Source organism: Schistocerca piceifrons, chromosome 6, assembly GCF_021461385.2.
Source record: "Schistocerca piceifrons isolate TAMUIC-IGC-003096 chromosome 6, iqSchPice1.1, whole genome shotgun sequence".
Lineage (NCBI taxonomy): Eukaryota > Metazoa > Arthropoda > Insecta > Orthoptera > Acrididae > Schistocerca > Schistocerca piceifrons.
This window is the reverse complement of record NC_060143.1, coordinates 29,554,440-29,582,174: the sequence shown is the minus strand read 5'-3', so window position 1 is coordinate 29,582,174 and position 27,735 is coordinate 29,554,440. Positions and strand designations below refer to the sequence as shown.

General features: G+C 37.9%; 1 protein-coding gene across 1 annotated transcript in view; it reads right to left on the bottom strand.

Annotated features, from left to right (window-relative positions):
- Nucleotides 1–27,735, bottom strand: part of LOC124802831 (dynein axonemal heavy chain 2) — a 1,031,222-nt gene that overhangs the window by 800,554 nt on the left and 202,933 nt on the right. The window contains 4 exon segments of the mRNA XM_047263843.1: nt 4,296–4,389; nt 15,699–15,844; nt 22,115–22,257; nt 22,441–22,598. Of these exon segments, the coding sequence (XP_047119799.1) occupies nt 4,296–4,389; nt 15,699–15,844; nt 22,115–22,257; nt 22,441–22,598 (541 nt within the window).

Sequence of the window (27,735 nt, the reverse complement as noted above, 5' to 3'; positions counted from 1 at the left end):
AGTACTTAAGAAACTCCCAATTACAACCAGTTCCCTGTAGCCTGGAACTGCTAGCTTGCTCTTCAACATATCTTTTCATGCTGCCATACTCCTGAATTCTACCTATATCAGACCCACCTTTACCACTCTCTTTCTTCCCACTGTTGCTTCTCAGAATGTTTAGATATTTTCTGTTTCTCTTCTCCTTACATTCTATCCTTTAATCTGTTAACAATAAATTATAAGAGGCAGACAAATGAAAATGAGACAGAATATATAATGAGCTTGTGTACTTCGGTAAGAAGTGTCCTCTATTGGAAATCAGAAAGGAACAGTGCAAAGGTTCATTGCTGTGCCATTTGTCTCTTAGACATGCTCAACTTCAGGTCAACTAGTCATGTGTGCATCCAACTTCACTATGAATGCCATGAAAGATGATCAGCAAGGTGTAGTACAGTTTTTGACTGCAGTAGTGTTAGGAAGTGAAATTGATGCCCAAAAGTCTGCTGTGTACGGCAAACAATATAATGTTCTGATGAATTAAAGTGTGAGTGTGAATCTGGGTTATATTGGCTTATTCCCCCACATCACCTTCCACTTCTTTATGAGATGACTTACTTGGAATTTAAAGTCACTCTTCTTTATTGAATAGCCAGCTGCTGGAAACCCACTTGACTTCTTCTCCATCGAATAACGCTAGGTACAGGAATTTTTAGACTCTTTCTACTTATGAAACAAGTAGACACACAAACTTTACTTTTCATCGACTAATGACATATTTGATCTCCATACACAATAAAAATTTCACTTTCCACATGAATGTGTAACTTCCTGCAAGTCTCTCATACAGTCAGACTTTAGGAACAAACTGGGTTACAGTTAAAAGAAAGTTGGCTCGGATACCATGACCTTTCTTAACATGAATCATAAAATTGGTTTTGCCTCTAACAAGTTTGCGTCAAGGGTCTACAAGATCACTTTTTCAACTGTTCTTGTTTTAATAACAATAGTCAATGACACAATAAGCACAGAGCTGCACATAAACTCCATGGTTCTTCCTTACACACTCACTAAAACATCTATGAATTGCCCGACAGGTACTTGTCAGTGCCGTCTGACCGCTGCATCTACTTTCTTCCAGCAACTGATTTTAAACCTGCACACACATACATGTGACATGCAGTAGGTAGGAGTCTACCATCCCACACTAAAATCCAGAATTTCGCGTGTTCGATAAGGTAGAAGGCTGAGTGGTTCTAGGATTTACACAGGAATTCTCAAATCACTGCAACACAATACATTAAATGTGCATGTGTTTGTGTGGAATAAACAATTTCAAGAAGGTCAGATGTCACTGAATGGCAGGACAGGCTCATATTGTCATTACATCTTCTATCATTGCTGCTGTGGATGCTGCCATAAGAAATGACCAATGGTGGAAGACATTTGGCTCATGTTGGACATCAGTCACAGTACTGCTCATTTCATCATGACAGAGCATCTGAAGTTCCAGAAAATCTTTGTGAAGTGGGTTCGCCACCGCCTGACAGAGGAACAGAATCTGAACAGAAGCTGACATCACTGTGGCACCTGGCGCAATATCATGACGAAGAATATCATTTCCCATTCCTTATTCTCGTGGGAGATGAAACACGGTGCCACCATTTTGACCCAGACAGCAAGCATCAGAGCCAACAATGGAAATACAAGGATTCACCCTCAACAAAAAAAACCAAAGTAATGTAAGTCAGCTCCGGAAAAGTCATGATGACCATGAATGCATGGCCCCAATGTTTTTGAAATGAATTTCCCTTTTTATACCACCATGTTTATATTTCCAGAAGATACATGTATTTTATACAAAATTATCAATTACTGGACCACAACTAATCCACAATGATACATGGACACTTTGCAAAAATTGAAGCATTCCACCAAGCCCAAATGCCCAGGAAAGTTGATGGGCAGCATCATTCTGTTTCAAGATAGTGACCGTCCACATATTGACAAAATTTTTTGACTGGACTGCAGAAGTTTTACTGGGGAGCTCTCACACATCCTTCATACAGTACCGATATCTCCCAATGTGATTTCCATGTTATTAGAGTTCATTTGCTTTGGATAAAGAGGTGCACGCATAGGTACAATCATGACTCCGTAGGCAACCACAAACATTTTTCAGTAGTGGCATTGACTGTCTTGTCTCTCAGGGAGATAAATGTATTAACAGTTATGGCATTGTTGAGTGGTACTTAAGATAGGTAAATAAATTAGAGAAATCCATGTGAAGTGAAGTAGAAATTAGAAAATAAATGAAAAACTTAGTTTAGTTTAGAAGAATTACACTCTGGCACACAGCGGGCAGAGCAGAAGAGGCAATGACCGTGAAGTCAGCATGTGCAGGAGAAGCCACTGCCCTCCCCACATAAGCGGAAGCTGTCGATTCAGCCATCAGGACATCGCCCGACCAGCTCACGTGTTTCTCAATTGTCACATGTGATCAAAGGCCCTCGCCTACATTCCAAGAGCCAATGACCAACGTTAGGAAGATTCTTCGAGAAGCCTTTCAACGTGACAGAAGAGGCAATGACCAGCTCACATGTTTCTCAACTGTCACATGTGATCAAAGGCCCTCGCCTACATTCCAAGAGCCAATAACCGACGTTAAGTAGATTCTTCGAGAAGCTTTTCAGCGTGACAGAAGAGGCAATGACCGTGAAGTCGTTCACCTCCAGTGAACTGAAGTGAATAAATACGCGAGACGCAGTGGGCCCGACGGTAGTAGTTTTCAGTTCAGTTTCGGAGCTGAAGACCGTCATGCAGGAAGAGACTATATAGTACACAGAACCACCAAGTCCGCCACTGTAATGGAATAGCAAGCAGCAGCCTCGCCGCCAAAAGACAGAAGGTATTTGAAGACTGATTTTTACGTACTCGGGTGACTCATGAGGACAGGAGGGAGACGGCCTCACATCAGCAGTCACCTGTGAGCTGGTGATGAAGATCTGACAGGCGAAGACTGGCAAGCTGGAGTCCGTTGTTCGAGTTCGGGACACGCCTTCCCTTGCCGTGCCGCTCCGCTGGCCAATGCACAACATGGACAGATGCGGCCACTTAGAGAAGAGAAACACTGGGACGCCACATCCAAGGTATCACCATCCGATTCACGACTTCGTTCTCAATAATTAAACTGGTCACCTCACGAGGCGCATCTCCAGGAAACTGGGTGAGACGGTGACACGAGATACCCACGCCACGCGTTATCAGACGCCGCCGCTCACACAAGCAGAAGGCTTCACCAATGACACAGCTGTCGCTCTCCCAGCCAGGACAATACAGTAAGGAAACCGTTGTACAAAACTTTCAATAAAAGTTATCTTATGTAAAAATGCTGTTTCATTCTACCTCATACCCAAACCAAGGAAGAACCCACCCTGCCCACATATTGAGAGAGAAAAAGTAATTTATTTAGTGTTTTTCGCCCTGTCATAATGCTGTAGAATCAAATTCCCTTACAGTAATGCTCATCCTGCCAATTGACTAGCATCGAAAGAGGTACCCAGTTACTGGATGTACTTTTGAACTAAGAAATGGTTTACTTATGTTTTTTTCATGTGTTTCATTTTCTTTTGACTTCAGCTTACGTTTATCTTATTCTCTCCACTTGCTATTTTCATTTTGTTTATATGGATTTTTACTTCTTCCTCTACCACTCTGAACTGTCTTTGATGTGACAGGCACAGTACTTACTGGTGTGCTTCTATTGGTGTCTGAAGCCTTTTTATTCATCTTTGCCTTTTATCGTATGCAGGCAAGATGGATCCTTCTCAAACTTTCCTCTGAGTAACCTGTCTCCAAACATATCCTTGCAAAATAACTACCATTTATTTCTTGTATTCTGCCATAACGAACCTGTAGTTTTGAAAGCTAGGAGTAGTGCCATTATTTCATTTTATACATGTTCATTGACTGTAACACATCCTGAAGGTAAGTTGCAAATTTAGTAAATTTTTGAAATGAATTTCCCTTTTTATGCCACTATTGTTAATACTGCCAGAAGATACATGTATTTTGTATAAAATCATCAATTACTGAAAGTAGAATGAACAACATTACCCATTTAAATTAATTAATGTTTAGCTCTATTCAATGGGTATAAATAATTCTTGAGCTAAAAACATTATATAAAATCAGCATTAAAACCTAAAAAAGAGAAAATTTGTTATTCGTTATTAGAAATCAACTTCTATAGATTAATTAAGTAGTATGCACAGAAACAGTTTGCCCAGCTTACTCTGCAACATAACATGCCTCACCATTTCAATGTGCTCACCAAATCCCTCATACACAATCTTTAGATACTGCATTATTTCTTGATAATAACTGCTGATAACTTGAATTACACCATCCCTGAAAAGCACATAAAAAGTTATTAGTATCAAGTGGAGACATTAATCATAAATTAATATCATGCTGACATCACATAATAGCCTTGAGTATGGCAGAAGGAAGGATTAGCATCATCCATCTCACATGCACATATTTCATTTAACAAGACCAGAAATTCACTGTAGCTTCAATTTTTTTCATGTGACATCCACTATTCACTTCATGGATTACACTTCACATAGTGAACAATGAAATGAAGTAATAGGTGTAAATATTTATGTAGTCTTATTATAAGCCAATTTTTGCTTTGACACAATGAAGGCTAGAACATGGTAACACGTATTCTGCAGCCAAATGATGTGATGGCTAGAAGCAAACAGACTGTAAAGAAATGACAAGCAATGAAATAAAACACGAAGAGGAGTAATACTAGATAATATAAGGTGTGAACTAACACTTCAATTGGTTTCAGCCCATAGAATACAATGAATTACTGCCCTCAGTAATTCATCACTGTGTCACAAGCTGCAACATGGTTGCAGATTAAAAAAGGAGGTGTAGAATGAATTTCTTTTATTTCAACCAATGATCACAAAACCTGTGATCCTTAGACTGCCAGTTTCAGTCAGCAATGACTGTCTTCAGATGAGCAGCAAAACATGGTAAATGAAATACAACTAGTGAAAAAGAAAACTTATCACTTTCTTGGAGGTGCTTAAAATGTGATCAGGCATACTGGTTTTATAACATGTCCTAATGTAATAAAGTCGTAGAGGCATCATGACAAAATACACACAAAAATCAACTTAACATCATTGCACATATTTTACTCTCACATTTGATTCTCCCTTCCCTGTTTATGTAATACAATTGATTAGCAAGATAACCTTATGAAGTAAATGCTACAATATTTTATTATACTTTTCTTAGAACAGCATGTTGCAGGGTACATGAGGCCCTCTGGTGGTTAAGTTCCTCCGACTTCTCGCCTATGCTGCATTCTAGTGGCTATGCTGTTTGCTTACTTAAGTCTCCTGTTTTCATCCTTTCCCCTTCTTTCCCTAGTTATTCTATCAACTTTACGTTATTTTATTAGTTCCATAAACTTGTTCATATGTTTGCTATTATTTTTGTCTAAAATGACCACAAGAGCGTCTCAGCATCATATATTATACTCAATCATTTCCTTTTGACAATTTTAAATTTAACTTTATTCTTGTTTCTAATTATTACACTTTATCACTGTAATACCTTACACATATGGCAATCCCACTATAGACTTTAAGTATTCTACTCCTTATTTATTGCATACTGTTCAACTTTATAATTGACACATATGTGTAGACTTATAAGCAGCAACAACTAACGAGCTAACGGTGCAAATATATTACATAGCTACTGTACTACAGTTTGTTATGAACAGTACCTATAGAGGAGAAATGACTCTGCCAGAACTGTGACCTTGTTTACACTGTATTTTAAATACATGCAACAATGCTAAGCTGATTTTGCTTTTGTGAGGATATTATTATATTTGGACATGTTATAAAGCAGGTATGACTCATCACATTTTAAGCACATGCTTTCACATCCACGGATGTAATAACTGTTATGGCATATTTTATTCGTCTAAGACGCAATCTGTTCACTAGTTTTATTTCGTTTCCCATATTTTGCTGCAGCTCTGAAAATGGCCACTGTTGACCATAGCTGGTAGTCTTAAGAACCAAAAGTTTTTTGACCATTGGCAGAAATAAAAGAAATTCATCACTGTGTAATTTCACTAATAAAGAAACCAATGCTTCACAAACTCCTATAATTGACACTTCTAATGACAAAGACAAATGGCATTGATGATACCTCACTACATGGAAAAACTGATTAGACACTGGTACCACACAATGTCCAGTGTCCACTTAGCATTTATTCACCCTTGACATCTACAGTGAATATGAATCTTACTTGCTTTATTACATGATGATGCAGAGAGCAATGAAGGTATAAAAGAAGACAAACCTGAAAGCAATGTAAACTTCACTCTCAGAAAAATATAAGAAAGAAAGAGAGAGAGAGAGAAGTTTATATTATCCTCTCTCTCTGTCTCTCTCTCTCTCTCTCTCTCTCTCTCTCTCTCTCTCTCTCTCTGGCTCTTAGAAGATATGGATAACATCTCCCATGTCCAGCGAGGATGCCTCCATATTGTTTCATCCGCTCATATCATGGACTGGTCACATGAAACTCTATAATGGGTCAATACAAGGCTGTGAACTGGCTGGCCTGCCCTCAGGTCTTCTTTCGATAGCTGTTATTAATTGACTCTGCTACTACAAAGTGAATCAGGAGCACCACTACTGTTCAACTGGAATGGAAATGGATTTGTATTTAGAAAGTGACTGCCATGCTTTTCAATTTACTGCATGCCTATTATCTGCACTCCATAGGAAGGTAGACCTTATTACAGTGGTTCTATTTAATGATCATATGGTTTTCACCACTGTGAGTCTTATTTGTGTTTAATATTATGAATGTACTATGCAAGAACAATGAAGTAGGCTTGCTTGGATTCCTATTTACTTAAATCAGAAACTATTATTATTTGGTTTTATGGACTAATGGGCAGTTAAAATTTTTGTTACAGAAAAATACATTGTAAGAAAAAAATAAAGGAAGGAATTATCTGAATGGGATGGAAATAAGTAGATGTAATGTACAGGTAAAGACGCATAAATGATAAGAATTTCGGAAAAATTGGGTGATTTATTTGAGAGAAAGAGCTTCACACATTGAGCATGTCGGTTATGTGTTGGTCCACATCTGGCCCTTATGCATCCTCAGGGACATTGTGCCTAATTCTGTCCAACTGACGAAAAGATTGTCAAAATCTCAAACTAGTTGGAGGTTCCTGCCCATAATGCTCCAAACATTCTCAATTGGGGAGAGATCCAGTGACCTTGGCGGCCAAGGAAAGGTTTGGCAAGAATGATTACAAGAAGTATAAGCTCTCGCCACAGGCGGGCAGGCATTACCTTGCTGAAATGTAGGCACAGGATGGCTTGCCATGAAGGGCAACAAAACAGGGCATAGAATATTTCCAATGCACATCAGTGCTATAAGGATACCATGGATGACAACCAAAGGGGTCCTGCTATGAAATGGAATGGCACCCCAGACCATCACTCCTGGTTGTTGGGTAGTATGGCAGGCAACAGTCAGGTTGGTATCCCATCGCCGTCCAGGGCATCTCCAGACATGTCTCTGGCCTGGAAGCTCATTGACTGGAGTGAAATTGTCTTCAGGGATGAGTCCCATTTAGAATTGAGCCGCAATGGCCAGCAATGTCTGGAGACACCCTGGACAGCGATTGGATACCAACCTGACTGTTGCCTGCCATACTACCCAACAACCAGGAGTGATGGTCTGCGGTGCCATTCCATTTCATAGCAGGACCCCTTTGGTTGTCACACTGGTACATCAATGATATTCTACAACCCATTTTGTTGCCCTTCATGGCAGGCCATCCTGAGCTTACATTTGAACAAGGTAACGCCTGCTCGCACACAGCAAGAGACTCTACTGTTCATCTTCATGTTTGCCAAACCCTACATTGGCAAACAAGGTCTCCAGATCTCTCCCCAATTGAAAATATTTTAAGCATTGTGGGCAGGGCCCTCCAAACAGCTCAAGATTTTGACAGTCTAATGTACCTATTAGCCAGAATTTAGCACAATATCACTCAGAAGGACATCAAACAACTCCATCAATCAATTCCAAGCCAAATAACTGCTTGCATACGGGTCAGGGGTAGGCCAACTTGTCATGACTCGCTCAATTTGTGAAGCTCTTTCTCTTGAAGAAATCACACAAATTTTCTGAAATTGTAATCATTTGTTTGTCTGTACATGTACATCGCACTATTACTTTTTCTTGGTGTACATAGGAAAGTTCTGGCACAATTATGTAAATATTTGTCATTGAGAGGTACACACAAGGGAAAATGAAAACTTTCCTAGCTTTGACAAGCTAGAGTACCAACAAATATACACACACACACACACACACACACACACACACACACACAGACAGTTACACACACATACATGCATGTACATTCTGCCAGCCGGAGACACAGTGCCAAGGTTGCAAGTTCAGCAGGTGGATTGCTGGACTGGGGTGTGTCAGACCAGTTGGGTGAATGAAGAGATGGAAAGCAGAAGAAGGGTTTGGGGATGGGTAGCCAGTGGCTTGGAAGGAGGCAGCAAGTGTGCAGATTAGGAATGTGAGAGGGAGGGGTGGCAGATACATGGGCTAGGCAGGTGACACTCAAATACTGGAGCCAGTGAGGGGCAGTGCATGATGAAACTCTGTGGAAGTTTGAACTGGGAGGAAGTGACACGACTGGGGGGGGGGGGGGGGGGGGACTGTTGGGTATAGGGTGTGAGGAGGGAGGGGCAACTGTTGGGTATAGGTTTGGAGACTGTGAGTTTGTGGAGATTGAGGTCAGACCGGTTACAGAAGCAAAGGATATGTTACAAGGAAGGATCGAGATGGCACCACTCCAGCTCCCGTACCTGTGTTTCACGTGCCTATCCTGTGCACCTGCCACTCCTTCCTCCCACATTCCTATCCCACACATCCGCTGCCTCCCTCCGAGCTGCCAAGGTACTCATCCCCACACATCCTTCTGCTTCCCAACTCTTTCTCCCTCTATCCACCTGACCAAACACAACCCCTCCCCACTCCACTTGCCGAGCACAACCGTGGCATTTCGGCCCCAGATGGTTCAATGTAGGTGCATAGGGGTGTGTGTGTGTGTGTGTGTGTGTGTGTGTGTGTGTGTGTGTGTGTGTGTGTGTGTGTTTTATTGGACTCTAGTTCATCAAAGCACTTCTTTTGGAAGTTAGCAAAGTCTTCATTTTCTTCTGTTGTTACAGAAAACTGATTTTGTGTTAATGGCCAATGGAAAATTTTAATTTTTGTTTTTTATGCAGAAACATTATTTGGAATTTGCTTGTTAATTTAGGGTACAATTTGGTTTAGTTGTATAGCACATTATTTTGGGATATAATAAACCATTGGTCAGTTAAAAATTAATATCTCAATACCTATAAGGTATGATTTAAATTCTAATGGAGACATTGCTGCATAAGTTGGTAGGACTGGCATAACAGCTGTGATTCCTGTTTAAATTGTGCATGTGATATTCTTGGTACAACAGAGGATGCAGAGCTGTTGAAGAAACCGTTGTCTGATGGCAAGACAATTAGAAGTCAACTACTAGACAATACCATCAATCAACTGCCAGAATACTATGGTCAAGCCATAAAAAGTCAAGTAAATAACCTATATGAGATGAAAAAGGCTGTGTAGGCAACCTTTCTCCATAGGCAACCTTTCTCCATAAAATATGAACAGAAGACAAGCCTGTCCACAACCCTCATTCAGGCGAGTGATGTAATCATAAAAATGCAGAATCACCTGTAACTTTTGAAAAGTTTACTCATGAGAACTCTTTGCCTGAGTCTACAAGAGTTTATAGAGCTTGGAAAGTCCAGGTCTATTGAAGAAATGTCTGACAGGAAAAACACAAAATATGAAATTATCAAACAATGGAAAATCCAGGATGGAATGTGGTTTCAGCTCTCTGAGACTGCAGACGTGTGTGCAAGTTGCGTTTGCGTGTGTGTGTGTGTGAGTGTGTGTGTGTGTGTGTGTGTGTGTGCGTGTGTGTATGTGTGTCTACTGATGACAAAGGCCTTAATGGCCGAAAGCTAAAATTGTGTGAATCTTTTTGTTGTGCGTATCACATCTCAGCATCTCAAAAATATGAAATGAGTAATTCAACAATGTGCTTTGGACAAGAGAACCTAAAAATATGTTTATCGGGTTCCACACAGTGAGGCTCGGTGTGTATGTTGCTGGCATCACACTTAATTATTGTAATACTGTGGCAGACTTAAAGTCTTGGAGGAGCTGGAAGAGAAGACTAGTGGGAATACACAAGCTGTACTGGAGGAACTTCACACGGATTAAGTCAGCAAAACTGAGCTAACAGCCCATAAACCATCAAAGGAGGCCAGTTTTTTGGAGAGGAAGAAGAGGATGCATGCAGACAATGTAGAAGGTCATACAAGAATACAGTGCTGCCATGCTTCAACTGTTGTCTTTATTAAAATGTGAGGTTTAATTTAAATTAATTTACAATTGTAAATTCTGAAAAAAAAATTCTCAGGAAAATGACCCATTTTCTCAGAAACTATAGAAGACAGACTCTTGATTTTTTTACAGTTAATTTATAATACCCTTGTGATACTGTACCTCTAGAATGGTAGAAGTTGGCTGTATATTTCCAGTGAAATGCACACACATTTAAGGAAAATATGTGACAAAAAAATACAACAGAAAAAAGAAAATTCTAACTTCTAGAATATATACTTCAACCAAACCAGAGGAGTGTAAGTACACAAAGCATGTATGAATAACCAGCGAAAGTCTCATTAAGTTGGATGAAGTAGTTCTTGAGAAAATGGGTCACGAAATTGGCAAATTTAACACAAGTGGGACACTCATAACCTCCTTAAATAAATGTTTATGGCTGTTGGTGATGGTTACAATATATTCCACCTTTTCATTTCCTTAACAATCCATAACAACAAGAAACTACGGTGGACAAGCTCTCAGCACCGCCATCCACACTATACAGTTACATAACACACACGTCATGCACAGTTAATGACGAGCCACCCAGCAATATAAGGTGGACACATTTATATTCCTGAGTGTTCAATACCTTAGTCTCCAGTACCCTTGCATAAAACTGCCCAGAGAGACAATAATGTGGTCCACATTATAGATAAAGTTTTGAGATATCAAGTATGATAGATATACAAGGTAACATTAAGAACACGTATTCATATGCTGAATGGTAGTGAAACCATTGCAGCTTCAATTTTAACACATGCAGAAACAATCTGTTTTTTAAATGACATATTTGCTTTTAGCAGTTACTCTTCATACTCTGTGGTGAGTAGCAACGCAGTCTTTTCTTATTGTTATCTGGTTACCTTAGTGTGATAGTGAATTTTAAGTAGTAAAGTGTGACCAATACAGTTTTTGGTAGTAAAAATGTATATTAATAGTTGTGGAATATCAGTTTCTAGGGTAGTAATGATAGTTTTTACAGGTTAAATCATGGCAGCAGTAGTACATGATAAAAGAATGACTTTGTAGATGCAATCCATGGAAAAATATACATGGTACATTTATGAAGCAGTTGCAGGACAGGTTAGATAAAATGAGTCAGTGGATAGACAGATTCAGCACCAATATGAAACAGATTGAAAGTCAACTGAATATAAGAATGCATGTTTTCAAAAAAAAGGTTAGAACAGATTTACTAGAATAAAGGAACTAGTTATTAAGATGGAGGATGAAGGGGATCCAGTAGCCACTGGAATAGAGTACCTACATAAATAGGTAATACATAATGAGAACTTCGTTAACAGAGTGGAACAGATAGAAAGAGAAGTGCGCAGGGTACAACGTGAGGTTCGGAAAACAAAGGAAGTGGTAGAAATGACTAACAAACATTTTTTTTAGTTTATCGGGAGAGGTAGGGTCATTGTTCAGTTCCAGCAGTACAAGACTGAAAATAATATTGAGAGGATTCCAAAACCAGTAGCAGAAATACTCACAAAAATAGTAATGATAGTACTTTGTTGGAAAAATTAACCACCAAAAAAGGAAGAAACCTGTATCCCACATTCAAAGTAACTGGAGAGCAACATCCTGTCATATTCTCTAAGGCACTTAAAGGCTCTGTAGCTGGTCATTAGAATAAAGAGAAGCATGTCATAAAGACATTTAGAAGTCACAGTGGCCAATAGGTTACGATGAATTTGTGGGAATTTATACGTTGTACTGACTTTGAGAATTCCTTCAAAGCCAAATAATGGACAAAAGGAACTCACAAAAAAGATAACGAGAGAACTATGGAGGCTGTAACCTTATAATACTTGTTAAGGTGGTTAAATGCAGTTTGTAAAATGATACCTCAACAAAGCTAAATATCTCGATGGCCCTATAAGAGAAACACTTGTTGGCAGTAGTTGTTAACAGACCTCCTTGGAGCGTATAAGAAAAACTGTCGTCAAAGGAGTGAACTTTCGCATGTCTCACGATGTGTGGCACAAAATCTCAGAGAATTTTTGGCATGGGAAGGTGTTAAGACTTGTTAATATTGAGATATTTTCTTCAAGCTAACCCTTCTGAGTGGATAATGGGTTTGATACAGTAGATTTGTAGGACATATTGTGGTAACAGGAATACCAGATGACTGGCGTTGGTACTACACTTCTGACATTATACTGAATGAGTTATTACATACCATCACCAGTTTCTCAGCTTTAAGCACAGATAATCAGATAGAGTGCAAACCATTGCTGAATAACAGAAAGTCCCTTGATTTTGAAACAAATCCACGAGCAACTTGTAAAGAAGTGTGAAAGGCAAAAAGTGAGAGGAGTGAGACTTGATCATGCTCAGGAGCCACAAATTAAGTATAAACATCAATAAACTGGCTAATAAAATTTTACCTTTCTATGAGGTTCTGTCTGTAACTACAAGAGTACTTCCCCAAAGGCAGCTGTAATAGTCACACCCAGGTTCATGAAATGTGAATGGCATGTGTAGTATTCAAGATTTAAAGAACTTTATCTTTTAGTGGGAATCAAAATGTATGGTGCAGAGATGTTTAAACAGGCCTCTCAAATTCATTCAGAAGTACAAAGAAACAGAAACTTTTGGCAAAGGTTTTATTATGTGGAGGAGTATGTCGAAGCAGTGAGTTATCAGGTAATCAACTGTCATAGTGGTGGCCCTCAATGTGAGGTCGTCACTGCTCTGCCGTCATAGCAAGAGGACCACATGCCAATGGGTTCCAGCCGGCATCTGATGCCCCAAGGGCAGGAATGGCACCCTCCTAGCCATCCAGCCACTTGGGCCCTTGCCAGCACAAGTCGCCATCAGCCCATCACTTTCATTGGCCATGCAGGACACAGCATAAGCTAAGCATAACAGTGGCCCGAGTCCTACTGCAAAGCATTGCCGCCATGGTCCATGGGTCAAGATCCACCTTCCAGCAGTACTTGATGTGAGTTTGAGTTGCACTATGAACTACAGCATGTAATAAAGGGATTATACAACTTCCGAATGGTTTCAAACTCACCCCCAAACCACCAACCTCCACCAGAGCATAACCACACCCTCTATATTGTTAATAAAGTAGCTTCCACATATATCATGCGTTTTCCACATACCAAAAAATTTCTGTCGTACTTAATCTGCCCAAACAGACAGTGCAATCTTGTGTAGGTATGCAATATATATATCGAAGTTCAGTAGTAGTATTAAAATTGGTGACTAAATTTAAACAAAAACCAACATTTGTTGCAGGAGAAAACTACTTATGGTGTTTGCTGCCTGGCATTCTGACACCTGCTACTAATTTGAATTAAAACTATGCAACATTCTGTATATGCAGTTTGTTGGTTAATGCTGTATTTTTTAAAAAAATATACTTAGTGCTTGCACTCAGTGCTTGCAATATTTTATCTTTGACATGTTAATTTCATCAGTGACTTTCACTATTGTGTTAGTACCGGGTGACACAGAAAAACGGGAATATTTCCACAATCCAATAAAACTAGAAGTAATGAAGGAAAGAAATTGCATTCAGAGAAATTGAAACCTTACAACTTTGCCATTTATGAAACAGTGATGGCATTTATCATTTTTTTAAAAATACATCCTTTAGATGGCACCCTCCTGTACAAATACATCCGTGAAATTTGCTGTTGAGATTCCTTATTGACTGCTGGAACATCTCAGCTGGGATACTGTGAATTGCATCCCAAATTCTCTGTTGTAACTCATCCAGGGTTCTTGATTGAGTTGTGTAGACTTTGCTCTTGAGGTAGCCCCACAAGAAAAAATTACAAAAAGATAAATCTGTCGATATAGGGGGCCAGGGAATGTTATCAAATCTTGAGGTCACACGGTTGCCAAAAAATTCTCGCACATATGTCATTGATTGCCATGCAGTGTGTGATGTCACTCCATCCTGTTGAAACCAGGCTTCTTGAACGTTTGGAAAGTTGTTCAGTGCAGGTGTAAGAAAAGTTCTTAACATCTCTATAACTATCGGCATTGACAGTTATTGTGTTTCCCTGTTCATTTCGAAAAAGTGATGAAACAAAACACCATACTGGCACTTTAACTAGCGTGCAAAGGGGACTCATGAACATCATTAGGATTTGTGTTTGCCCAGTAATGGTAGTTCTGTTTATTCACATAACCTGTGAGATGAAAAGTGCCTCATCTGACATCCGCAACTTGTTTAGAAATTCATTGTCATTGTTTATTTTTGTTATCATTTGTTGACAGAATCCTAATCGTAACTGGTAATCTTTGTCCTTGAATTGTTGCACCATCTGTAGTTTGTACGGATGAAATTTTAAATCAAGATGAAGAATTCTGCAAACAGTCTCCCGAAACATTCCAACCACTGCTGTTTGCTTACATATTGAATGTCGTGGGCTCCCTAAAACAGACTCGCAAACAATATCAATGTTCTCTGGAGAATGCACACTTCTTGGTAGTCTGTTAGTTTCTTCTTGAGGGCAGATCCAGTCACTTCAGTGTTATTAAGCCAACATTTTATCGCGTGTTTCGACAGAACAGCATCATGACGTCTGTGCCTCTAGGCTGACTCTCAACATGAATGTTAGGGATTTCTGATGTCCTAAATTATAAAAACATCAAAACTCCCTCTGGACCGCTACCAAACTCTCACTGTTTTTTATAAAACATTTTTATGGCTAACGCATGCTGTTGTCTGTTCCACTGATCCATGGTTACTGAAATGGCAGACTGTTTACTCACTAACTGTCATGAACCCGCAGTTCTGCCACCTGCCCATGGCTGCCACTACTCATTCTGTGTCACCCTGTATATCTCTGTGACACAAGCAATTTGATCTTCCCATTGAGTCACATGGTTCTGGTGTTTCAAAAAATAAATAAGTACACTTTCGAACCAAGCAGTCATTCAGTGACTCGTTTTGACAATGACTGACAGATTCTCAGCCAAATTTTAGAGGCAGTAATGATGTCCTTGGTGCAGTGCAACAGACTACAGAACACAAAGATATCTGTTGTTGCATGTGTTCCTATCTAGTTGACAGCATATTCTGAATAAGAATATGACCTCCAAAACATGTTTTGAAAATATCAAAAAATAAAAAACTACAGAAAATGAATGAAAAGGGGTCTCACCTGTAATGATTCAAATGATCTTTCAGTTCTGGTAATTCAAAAGACCTCATTGGCTCAATTAATATTAGCGGGGAATCACAAACTTTTTCACAGATCCTTACAATTTCCAAATTTGATTTCTTAAAATCATCAACAAAGTCTTGAAGCTATAAAAAATACACATTCAATTAAAATCAATATTTCCCCATGTCTTATGAGTCATGCTAATAAAGCAAGATGACATATTCTGTAAAGCACCTTTTAAAATCACATGCACAAATTTTAAACAAGAACGTCTAAATTATCACACTTTTGGCTTTGTTCAAGTCAGAGGCAAGAGAAAATGAAATAAATGAGAGAGTCCAGAGGACACTTCACTTTTTATATTGTATTTGAAAAAGAAAATTGGGAGTAAATGGGTAATTAGCAGTTCTACAATGGGAAAGAGAGCCACCAATCAGGAATCAATCTTGTGACTGCAATGATATCCCTTTAATATATGTGTGTTCACATTCAACTTTGTTATCTAAGTTCTGAATTGCTGTACCTCTAAAAAAAATTTCTTCTTGGACTGAGTCAGCACAACTCACTTAACTTTGTTCCAGCTGTGTTTATTCTGTAATCAGATAAACTTCACTAATTTTTAACTTTTATAAAGAAATACAACATACTACTTCTTTTACCAAATGCTGATACTATATCTTTATGTACAATCACTTATCATATTTCAACATTTAGCAACAGAAATACATCACTCATACGTACAGTTTGAGATCGTACATTTGACTAATGACATTTTTGATAGTTCTTTTTTAAAGATCTTCTGTTCTGTGGCGATATTCAGCATGTCACAGTGCATGCGTTTCCTCAGTGATGCACTGTGCTACTCGAAACTGGAATATTGACTTATGGAGGTTACACAAACCCCAAGCATCTACCGCAAATCATGGTAACACTGCAATCACTGTCCCACCTTGTGGACATGTGGCATCCATCCATATAAACGTTCCATGCAAAACGGATAACAAAGACACAGAAACAGCTTCCCATTCTCAATTAGTAAACTACTGTGTTGTTGCAACAATCATGACCATCACTAGTCAGCTGTGTAGACTTAGTGTGACACATCATTCTGCCAGAGTGATATGTTACACCACAGGACTAATTAGATTAGCTTAGTGACAGAATCTCACCAAGACACATGTATGACAAGTGAGCAAATGTGTGAGGAAACAAACTAGTTGGTGATGAATGTAAAGACAGGTCAAAAATCAGGAGATCACTTAAATATCTACATCCAAAAAAGAATTCAGTTCACTGAAATGGATGTTGTGACTGACTAGAGGACTAACTCTTCTTTATCACATTTTTTTAATTTGTTCTCTACATCTTTTCTGTGTGTAGGTACTACAAAATATGATAGAACATGTACATAGCAACAGAAATAACAGACCATAATTTCATTTAAATTTGATAATGAAATATTGGCAAACACAGCCCACAGTGGGCCTGAAACTCATTTCAGGAAAAAAAGATGAAAAACCCCCTACCTTCATCAGAGTAGTCTGTTATTTATCATAATACTGCATTGAACAGTTGGCACTCCAACTTCACTTGTGTATGCAAACATACCATACAATCCTTATTTGCATACTCACATATTCCAGTCAAATCTGAATAAAGGCAAATAATATTTGGGAAAAGTTTGGAAACAAAGTTAACGAAGCAAGAGAAGATACAGCATGATAAACAAGAGAACAGAAAATGTGGTCAATAAAATTAAGAAACCAAAATACAGAAATAATGTTCGCAAATGGACAGACTCAATGATACAAATTTGCTACACCAAGGACCAAGAGAAACAAAAATAATACGAGGTGGGAAGTATGTCTTTCAACCAGATTTCTGCCTCCAGCACTGCCATGGACAGGTCGGTCCATAAACTTCCAGTTAGTATTCCGTATCATCCATATGATCATAAGGCAGGAACCCACTGAGATGAATGGGCTTTGGTTTTGAAAACATACCTAAATAACAATGTTTCTTCACCTGTTATAACTTTCCTTAGAAGTTCTAGATCATTCAGCAATTCCTGAGCTATGTCTATGCAACATCGTTTTTGGTTGAAATTCAACAATTTTAGAACAAATTTTGGTGCTACACATTTCATCCCCAAAATATCCAAAAAAATTGCTTAGCATAAGCCAAAGAATATGCCGACATCATCAGCAAACTCTCTGATGGTGATTCAGTGATTTTCCAGCACCATTTCCTTTACTTCTTCCCCACTGTTGGCAGTAACTGACATGAAAGGGAACCAAGGGCAGTTGTCATCTTCAATGTCTTCTAGACCCTGTTCTCAATGTTTGTACCACTTGTAAACTACTGTCTCAGTCATAGTACATTTGCCAAAAGCTGCAGTCAACATTTCAAAAGCTGTGCTGCACTTTATTTCTTTCTTCATGCAAAGTTTAGTGCAAATTATTTGAACCATGTTCTTCGAAAGCAAAAATTTGCTGACCACGCTACAAAAGTATAAACTTTTCTACTGTCAACAATAAACCAAATATACAAAACAGCTGGAACTGCAAACATACATCAGGAACATGTGAACCATCAAGATAAAAAAAAATCAAAATCAGTTTTATAAAGCCACCAAATTAAAAAATTCCTGCTACTCTTTGATCACACCTCGTACTCTCTTGTTTTCCACATCCTTAACTTGACAGTTCTCGGATTTGTGCTCCCTTTGTACCTTCCTTCTATCTTTGGTTTTCTCCACATATATCTCACACATTTTCATCTTAATCTGCTTTTACTATCACCTAATTTTTAGCCATATTCCAATATATCATTCTTGATTGTTAGATCATCTTGCCTCTGATCAATTTCCTGTAACTTTTATCTGTCTTTGAATATTTCCATCCCTTCAGCATATGCACATCATTCTTTTAACTTCTTGCCTCTCATTCTTCTGCTGATGAAGAGTTTTTATTTATTTAATTTAAATACCAAAGCTCCAGATTTAAAGTGGCCTTTTTTCAGTTTTATCAGGCCTATTCCTAGTAATGCTGTTTGACAGCTAATAAATAGGAGACTGAGCTAAAAATATTGTCATATTCAATCATGAATGGAGAACCAGTTATGGCAACAAGATCATCAACAAGAACTAAAATTAAATAATTGAAAGTTCATGTGTTTAGCAGAAAACAATGTACAGACAGTGCTTAGCTGACTGCTTTGGCATGCAGTGCAACCCTGCACAGGTGAGACATGAGTTTTTCATTCTTTTAAAGTTTTAAAAACTTTGTGTACTCCAAGCTTATTACTAAAGGTTCCAGTTTTCTTTACATTTACTTTCAGAAAACTTGAAAAGATCGTAAAGTCGGGATAGGGTCGTACTTTTGTTTACATTTTAATGCAGTTAACTTACTGAATTTCATTCAATTGTTCTTTTCTCTTTCCATCAATTTAAGTAAAATATATCCTTTCATTATTTCATTCATATTCCTGGAACATTATGTAAATTATAAGAATTTGTTTGATTTATAAACTTTGCACAAGAAGTTTGTTTACACAGTTACGTGTAGGACAATTTTTTGTAAACATGCTTCTTGGTTAACAGTAGTCTGACTGACTTTTCATACTAAAGTATTATTTTATCATGAGCAACGTCTCTGTCTGCTGTAGAATTGTTACTTCTGGGGTATGGTATGAGAGAGGTTGTAATTTTTTTTTCTACTGGGTTCACTATAGTAGTGTGGGAATTGTAGAAGTAAAGAGGTTCTCAAGTGGCTTTGTAGGATATGTAGCAGAAACAGGAAGATAGTGGAACATGAAGAGAAAATTGCTGACCTTCAGGCTGAATTAGGTACATCTAAGAGAGTTATGGAGGTTAAGGAGGGAGAACAATAAAGGAGGTGGGAAGTGGCAACAGGTAACAGAAGGAACACATTAAGAACTTCATCTGACAGCTCTGTGGTCAATGCGGAAAATAATAACCTGTTGCTTCAATTAGAAACTGATGAGCCTCAGGCACATGTAGGTGTAGATAGGTCACATCAGTTTTTCAGCAATAAACAAGAATGTATTTATGAGAGGTGATGTGTTGCATATACACAAAATGAAAAACAACGCTTGAAAATTCAGCTGTCAGACTTTTAAGTCCTTAATCAGACATTAAAAACATTACACACACATACACACAAGCACATCTCAAACACTCGAGTCCACTATCATCTTTGGATGCTTAGACCTGACTGCAACTGCATCTGAGGTGGCTTTTGGAAACACCACAACATTATCGACCTTTTTAATTGTTAAAATTTTTATAATTTGAATGGTTATTATGTATTGAGTGTTTTTTATTGTTATTCACACTTACATCTGTTGTTGGAATTAACCATGTCTGAGGTAACGTGCATGTTAAAAACTTTTCTTAATAATTTTGGGTAATTTTGTAGTGTGCAGCGACTGCAGGATTGTACTTACCAACAGATACATTTCCCTTTTCCTTTCACAAGATACTTTAATCACTCTAGCAATCCATGGTTTTTTACATGGCCATTTAATGTCATTTCTCATTAACTTCAGTGGGAAGCTATTTTCAAATAACAATTTGAATTTATCAAGGAATAGATTAAATTTTGTATCAGATTTGGCTCATTTCAAATTTCATCCCAGGTCATCTCTAGCAAACTATTCTTAAAAATGTTTGTCCGGGAATAATTAATCATTCTAAATGATTTCCACTTAGGACAATCTATGCTGTAAGGTACTATCTTATATATACTAACCATGCGTCATGATCAGAGAGTCCATTTGTTAATGGGTATACAGTCATTTCCTTGCTTTGAACTTCATCAAAGGAAACATTATCAATTACGATCTTACTGTATTCATCCAGCTGCAATGGAAAGTTTATTACTGAGATCAAATTGTAGGATTCAAATAAGGTTTACTGACAATTTTTCCCATCAGAATCCTTCAGAAAATTTATGTTGAAATCATCACAGAATATTAACTGCTTGCTGCTACCTGATAGAGAGCATTGTAAGGTATGCATATGCCTCATAAACAGTTCAAAATTTCCCAGTGGAGATCTATACACACTTACAGTTAAAAGTGAGCCACTTTTTAGTATTAATTCACAAGCTCACCTTGTATATGCAGATCACTTCAAAATCTACTTAACTTGGATGTTTTTAAATTTGTGTTCTGTCTTAATATATGTAACAGCTCCTCTTTTTCCCATATTACTTCTACCTGTTTAAGATGCTAGAGTGTTAACTTTTATACTTAACTTCCCTAACCTTGTGGTTATGGGATACTCAGAAAGACACACAACGCCTATCTTTTCATGCTCTCAATTTTCCAAACAAACAAGAAGCTCTTCTGCCTTATTACTCATTCCTTTAATATTCTGATGAAATAAGCTAATCTTACTTTTCTGTGCATTCCTAAGTATTTTGTGGGGCTTTTTTTTTTTGTTGTTTTAATTTCTTTTACTACACAGTGCCTGATTCCTGACTCTAACCAAAAAACCTACCCCTCTAATACCAGTAAACACAGGTATCTCCTTTTGTGTGATGGTGACCTCCAGTACAATTTCTGCCAGAAACTCAACCACATGGTTACAGACATAAGATTTGTACAATTTAAATTGAGGTATTAACATGAAAATAAATTTAAAAAAAAAAGAAGAAAACAGATAAACCTGAATATGACACTACATACAGCAAAAGGTTTGATGATTTGAACTTTGTTGAGTTGCCACTAAACAAAGGTGCAAAACCTTCACTTTTCATGGAGAGACCCAAAAGTACAAAAGAATTATCAATTTTTCTGATCATGTACTTTTATGGCACTACTTACATGGCACTATCATGATTACTGTACACAAACTTTGTCACTAATATGCTGACAAAGTGATTACTGCTCGGTAATTATACAAACTGACATAGAGATGTTAGCTAGTTGATAGCTAGCTCCAGACTGCTGACCTACTGTCTGGTGGTGATATAGAAAGACAAGTGCAAGAATAATTAGTGAAACTGGCAAGTATATTTCACTTTGTAATAATTTAAGGGTCAGATTAAGTAGTGATGCAATTCTACTGAATCACCCAATAAATTTCATTAAGTGTATGTTAGATGCAAAATTGGTAAGGTTGGATGAACTGTATGGTTGATAAAATGTATATCTTTGCAGTGGATTACTGGGTTACATGTAAAATTCCTCGATTTGTAATTTCTCTAATTGATTCAATTTCTTAATTAGCAGATTCTTTGAATAATCAATTGCACCATCTGGTTTGGAAAAATTGGAACAATAACATATCGTGAAACTACAACACAAATCCTAGTATAAAACATACTGCAGTAATTCTAGTAAAGCATTTTACCACAAAGAGACATTGATATTTCGTAATATTTTACCTCTGTTATACATGTAAGACATTCTGAAATATACATATCAGACACGTCACTGTTCCACTTTAAAGATGTAAGTCCTGGTTTAATCTTCTTATTGCAAGCCTTTATTGATTCTCTGAAGAGTAACCGCTCAGAATCAGATAAAGCTGAAAATGATATGAAACAACACAAGATGTACAGCAATTCAAATGCTAAATAGCATTACAGTAACATATTAGCATTGATTATCGCAGATTTTTTTCCATCTTTGTATTGAGCTGGTTTTAAAAAATTAGTGCTGGTCATTAAATACAAAACACAAACCATGTAGAAAGAAAGAAAAGACTCACATGTTACTATCTTGTTGAAGCCCTGAGCAATTGTTACTATGCTTTCATATAGTATCTTCAAATCATGCCACTTGTTATATATCTTTGTTATATGAGATGGAACTGGAAATTTCATCAATTCCCAGTAACTTGCTTCATGGCAGATGTTAATCAGCTTTCTAGAGGAATATACATGAACAGAAAAGAAAAATCATGTTCAATTAAATACAAAAGAAATAATATTTTCTTCCAATAGTCACAAATAACAAAACAATATTGTTTCCCTCTAACTAAGGACCTTGCCATAGCATATGTCTTAAATTTCTCAATGAAACGCATAGCAGTGCTGCAGGTGCAACCATATCAGATGGTTACATGTGAAGAGGCCAGACTAACATGGGGTTCCTGAAAAGGGTCAGCAAGCAGTTTAGTAATTACAAATTCTACACTCTCTGGATGACTAATGGTTCTGAGCTTGTACCATCAGCCAACACAGGCTTGCTTGTTAGTACTAAGAATGGCCAAAATCAAGGGGAAGCTACAACCATGGTATTTCCTGAGGATATGCAGAGGTGTTGTTTGATTTAATGATAATGGCATCCTTCAGGGCAAAATATTCTGTTGCTAAAATTGTGCCCCATTCAGATATCTGGTCAGGGACTACTTAGGAGGATTATGTCATCATAGAAAATAAATCTGATATTTTATGGATATGTGTGTAGAATATTAGATCCCTTAACTGTGTAAGAGGATTACAGAAGATGAAAAGACAAACGGGTAGATGAAGTTAAAGCAAAAAATAGTGAAGAGCAGCATGTAGTGATCTGAACCTCCCACAAGGCAATTGGCATGCATCGTTAGTGTCTTACAGCCAAATGATGGTCAAAGTGGAACCCTCAAAGAATTAGTACAGTCAATTCATATTTATTAAGGAAACTGTCTGTTCTTTTTTTAAGAATGTATTTTCTCATCTTCCCCTACATTTTGAAGACACCTACGAATGAGCCATGTCTTCCACACTCAGTGGATGTTGCATCTACTGGGACGGCTAGCAAAAATTAAATCAGCTGTTTTATAGCAGCTATCAAAGCCTTATGATCCATGGTGTTTTAGCATAGTAGAGGGCTGAATTCTTTGGAGTACATCAATTGTGGTGATACACACTGCCCAAGAGGAGTGATACGTATCTCTTCATTTTCTTATGGATGAATGATACTTACAACTGAGAATTATAATATGAAATGTCATAGGTAAAAGTGCAGTTATTAAGCAATGTTATTATTTTTATTTGCATGTGGTGAGCTCTTATCAGTGGACGACATAAATTTTCAACGTGGGATGGTAATGGTAGGAACTTTACCAGAGAAAATACCTGCTCAGATGCAGAAATGAGTATGTCATTGAACACTGGCCCGCATTGGAGATGCATTGAGTTCCGAAGTACAGAGATAAACAACCGAAACACATTAAGACACTTCGAAATAATGTTTCTCAGTCTTGATGGTTTGGATTCTGAGTTTGAACATGACAGACAGAGACAAGAATGTAAATGAGGTTATGTATGTTGTGTGGAGATAGTACCCACATTATTAATACTACTGAAATCTCAGAAGTTATTTGGTAGAGATTAGAAATATGATGTAACAATTTTTAACTGCCATGTACGAAGAAATGGATCAGAAGTCTGAGAAGAATCCAAAGGCACCACAATTAAGAAGAAAACATAACAAAGAGCTAAAAAGAAAGACACGGGCTGAACTATATCGAGGCAATTCAACTTTGGTCTTGTATGCCAAATAATTATGCACAACATTTGAATATTCAATTTCTTTCATGTGTCTTATGCCGTTAGAAGGTGCAGTTTCAAAAGAGATGTTTTTATGAATTTAGTGCGTTCAACATAAAATGTAGCAAGATGAAATTACTCCATTTGCTACCATTCTACACTTTTATTTAGATACCTGATTTTTTTTTTTTCTTTTAATTATTAGACTGATGTCAGATGTACCGTGAGTACTTAAAATGTCAAAATTAATATATATGCAAAAATTTATTAAAATTTATAGGTCAGTAGATTGAGTGCTGCTAACTCTCACGGCACAGTTAGTTTTCCATAAAACATTTTCCTTTAAGAGAAATCTGTAACTTAAGTTGTTCCAATATCAAGTGATCATAGAAATGTGGTGTGTGCTAATAACTGCTTATTCACAAAAAGATCTAGCTCATTGCATACCCCTAATCTTACTTTTCCCAATAAACAATTTATATTTTCTGAAAAGTAATTAATCAAAAAGTTGTTAGCAATTTTTAAAAGAATCTTCAACGCCATCTGTTGCAAAAGTGATGTTAACAGTCTTCTGAGATCACTGTGGATCCCTCCTGCTGGATATCATATCTCTAGGTGCAACCATCAGTGCCAACAGTTATTGTTCCACACTATCACGTCTGCGGACTGCCATCAGGAAGAAGCGCTGCTGGATTCTCAATGTGGTCGGCATGGTTGTTGTCCACAACAATGCGGGGCCATGTGTGGCAGTCAGAACCCCCATCCGGTCACCCACATGAGATGACTGTCATTTTCTTTGAACTGTTAAGCTTGTTTAATTCCCAGCTCTGATTTTATACTTTTATTTCCTAATTTTTTCTGAAAGTGATGATAAACTTGACTATCCAAATAATTCTTTAATTGAGAAATTGAATATAGTAGAGAAATTGTGAGCCTGAGAATTTTACATGAGAAGTGGCAATCCATCCCAGAGGGATACATTGTAACAACCAAACACAAGTTCGAATTGGAGAGCCCCACATGGGATCCGACATCAGCCCCATTGCAGCACTAAATCTGTGATGACTTTGTGGTAGCGTTTGTCTGAATTTCTGTGAAACCACCATTGGACAGCTGTCTTCACTTCGTTGTTACATGTGAATCACTGTGTTGCCAGGAACTTCTTCAACAGACTGAAAACGTGTAAATCACTAGGGGCGATGTCCAGTCTGTATCGTAGCTCGTCCACACTCTCCCAGTGAAATGACTGGATACTGTTGGCGGTTCTGACTGCCACATATGGCCCCACATTGTCTTGTTGACCACATCAAGAATCCATCAGCGCTTCTTCCTGATGGCAGTCTGCAGATGTGACAGTGTGGAACAATAACTGTTGACATTGATGATTGCACCTAGTGACATCAAATCCAGAAGGAGGGGTAGACAGTGATTCCAGAAGACTGTTAACATCACTTTTGCAACAGAGGGCATTGAACAAAATGCAATGAACAGAAGGCAAACCCGGATGTTTCAACACCATGCTCTGCAGCTAAAATTCCAGTGTGAAATGCTGTATCCATGTTTCACTGCCAGTAACAATGTGATCCATTAAATTGTCACCCTCCTTGGCATACCACTGCAGATGATTCATTGAAGTAATCATTTGCTTACCTTTCATCATATCATCCAATTACTTAGAGACCCACTGACACGAAAACTTCTGATACCCTAAGGAACTGTGGATAATGTAAACACGACCATACGAAATGCCAAGCTCCCAGGAATTGTCCTCAAGGTGTACAGTCAGATCCACTTTCACCACTACATCAGTCCGCCCCAGGTAGCTGAGTGGTCAGCATTACAGAATGTCAATCCTAAGGGCTCGGGTTCGATTTTCTCTGCTCAGGAACTGGGTGTTGTGTTGTCCTAATCAGCATCATTTCATCCCCATCGACGCGCAAGTCGCTGAAGTGGCATCAAATCACAAGATTTGCACCTAGCGAACAGTCTACCTGACGGGAGGCCCTAGTCACACGACATTTACATTTTTACCACTACATCCTTGCTGGAAATGTTGTTGTCAGTCAGTGAAATATGCAGCCTCCCAGAAGGCTCATTGTCATGCTAATCTTCATGCCCTTTTGCAAACTCAAAACACCTTCACCTCACACTGCTCAAAGCAAGATTTTTCCCCTTATGTGGGCTGCATTTAAATGTGCATTTCAATGGGCATTTGTGCCTTGCTCCACAGAAAACAAATCACACTTCGCTGCTCATATGGCGTGAATGCATGAAGCACAACTGCCTCTTCAACATCTGACAGTAGCCCCATGCCATGGCAGTACCAACGTATATGGCTGGGTCAGTACAAGAAAGATCCACCACTGAGAATGGATATGTTGACTTTGGATTTACAGCTGTAATTTGGCTTAAAAATAGAGGAAAAGTCTTTCTGATTCGCTCTCATTGTTCATCTGACTATCAATATTGCAGCTACCTGATATACTTTTAATCGTTACTATTATGTGATTCAATAGGACAGCACCACTAGCAAATATGACCCTTATATTATTATAAAGTAAAACATAATTACCAGTTATGCTAATTATCCTTACACTTGTCTTTATGTTCCCCAACACATATTTGTTCCACAATCTGTAGATAGCTGTTACCCAGCTAACAGCTCTATGTTATTTCATATAATTACCAAAAAAGTTTGTACCCAGTAATCTTGTCAGAGACATCCTTGTGTTAAAAAGATAAATGAGCAGGAATCCTTCCAACAATATTTATGCACAAAAAGAACAGCACCTAGATATAACACAAACCAAATTTCATTGTGAAGGTTCATAATATGACAAGCACAAAATGTAACAAAGGGTTGCATTCAGCTTTTGTCTGACTTCAAAATGCAAATCTATACTGACCACATTGCCACTATGTGAACTTCACTGCAGGCATTACTTAATTTGATGTAATAGTATTCAAGTGAAGGAAATTTGACTGAGTACAAAGCAGTTAATAAACATTTTCTGGTTGGCAAACAATTAATGATATAGAGAGGACTGTTTGTGAATGGGTCATAGCTAGAGTGTGCTTTAATATGAATGAATGTGATAAGATATCCAACTTAAATCAATGTTGCTGTTCCTGTTATTGAACTGAGAGACCACCAGTTAAAGCTATTTTAGAGTGGGAGACTTCATTCTATCATGTGCCATTGTGGATTTTCAGCAATATCACCAGAGTAGTAACCTTATAAACAGCTACATTATTTTTACTCAGTTATCAAATAACTGCACATAATGAAGATTCTAGAGAGCAAATGACAATCACACAGCTGTCCGTCACATATACACTAATGGACATTAAAATTGCTACACCACGAAGATGACGTGCTACAGACGTGAAATTTAACCGACAGGAAGAAGATGCTGTGATACGCAAATGATTAACTTTTCAGAGCATTCACATAAGGTTGGAGCCAAGGGTGACACCTACAACGAGCTGACATGAGGAAAGTTTCCAACCGATTTCTCATACACAAACAG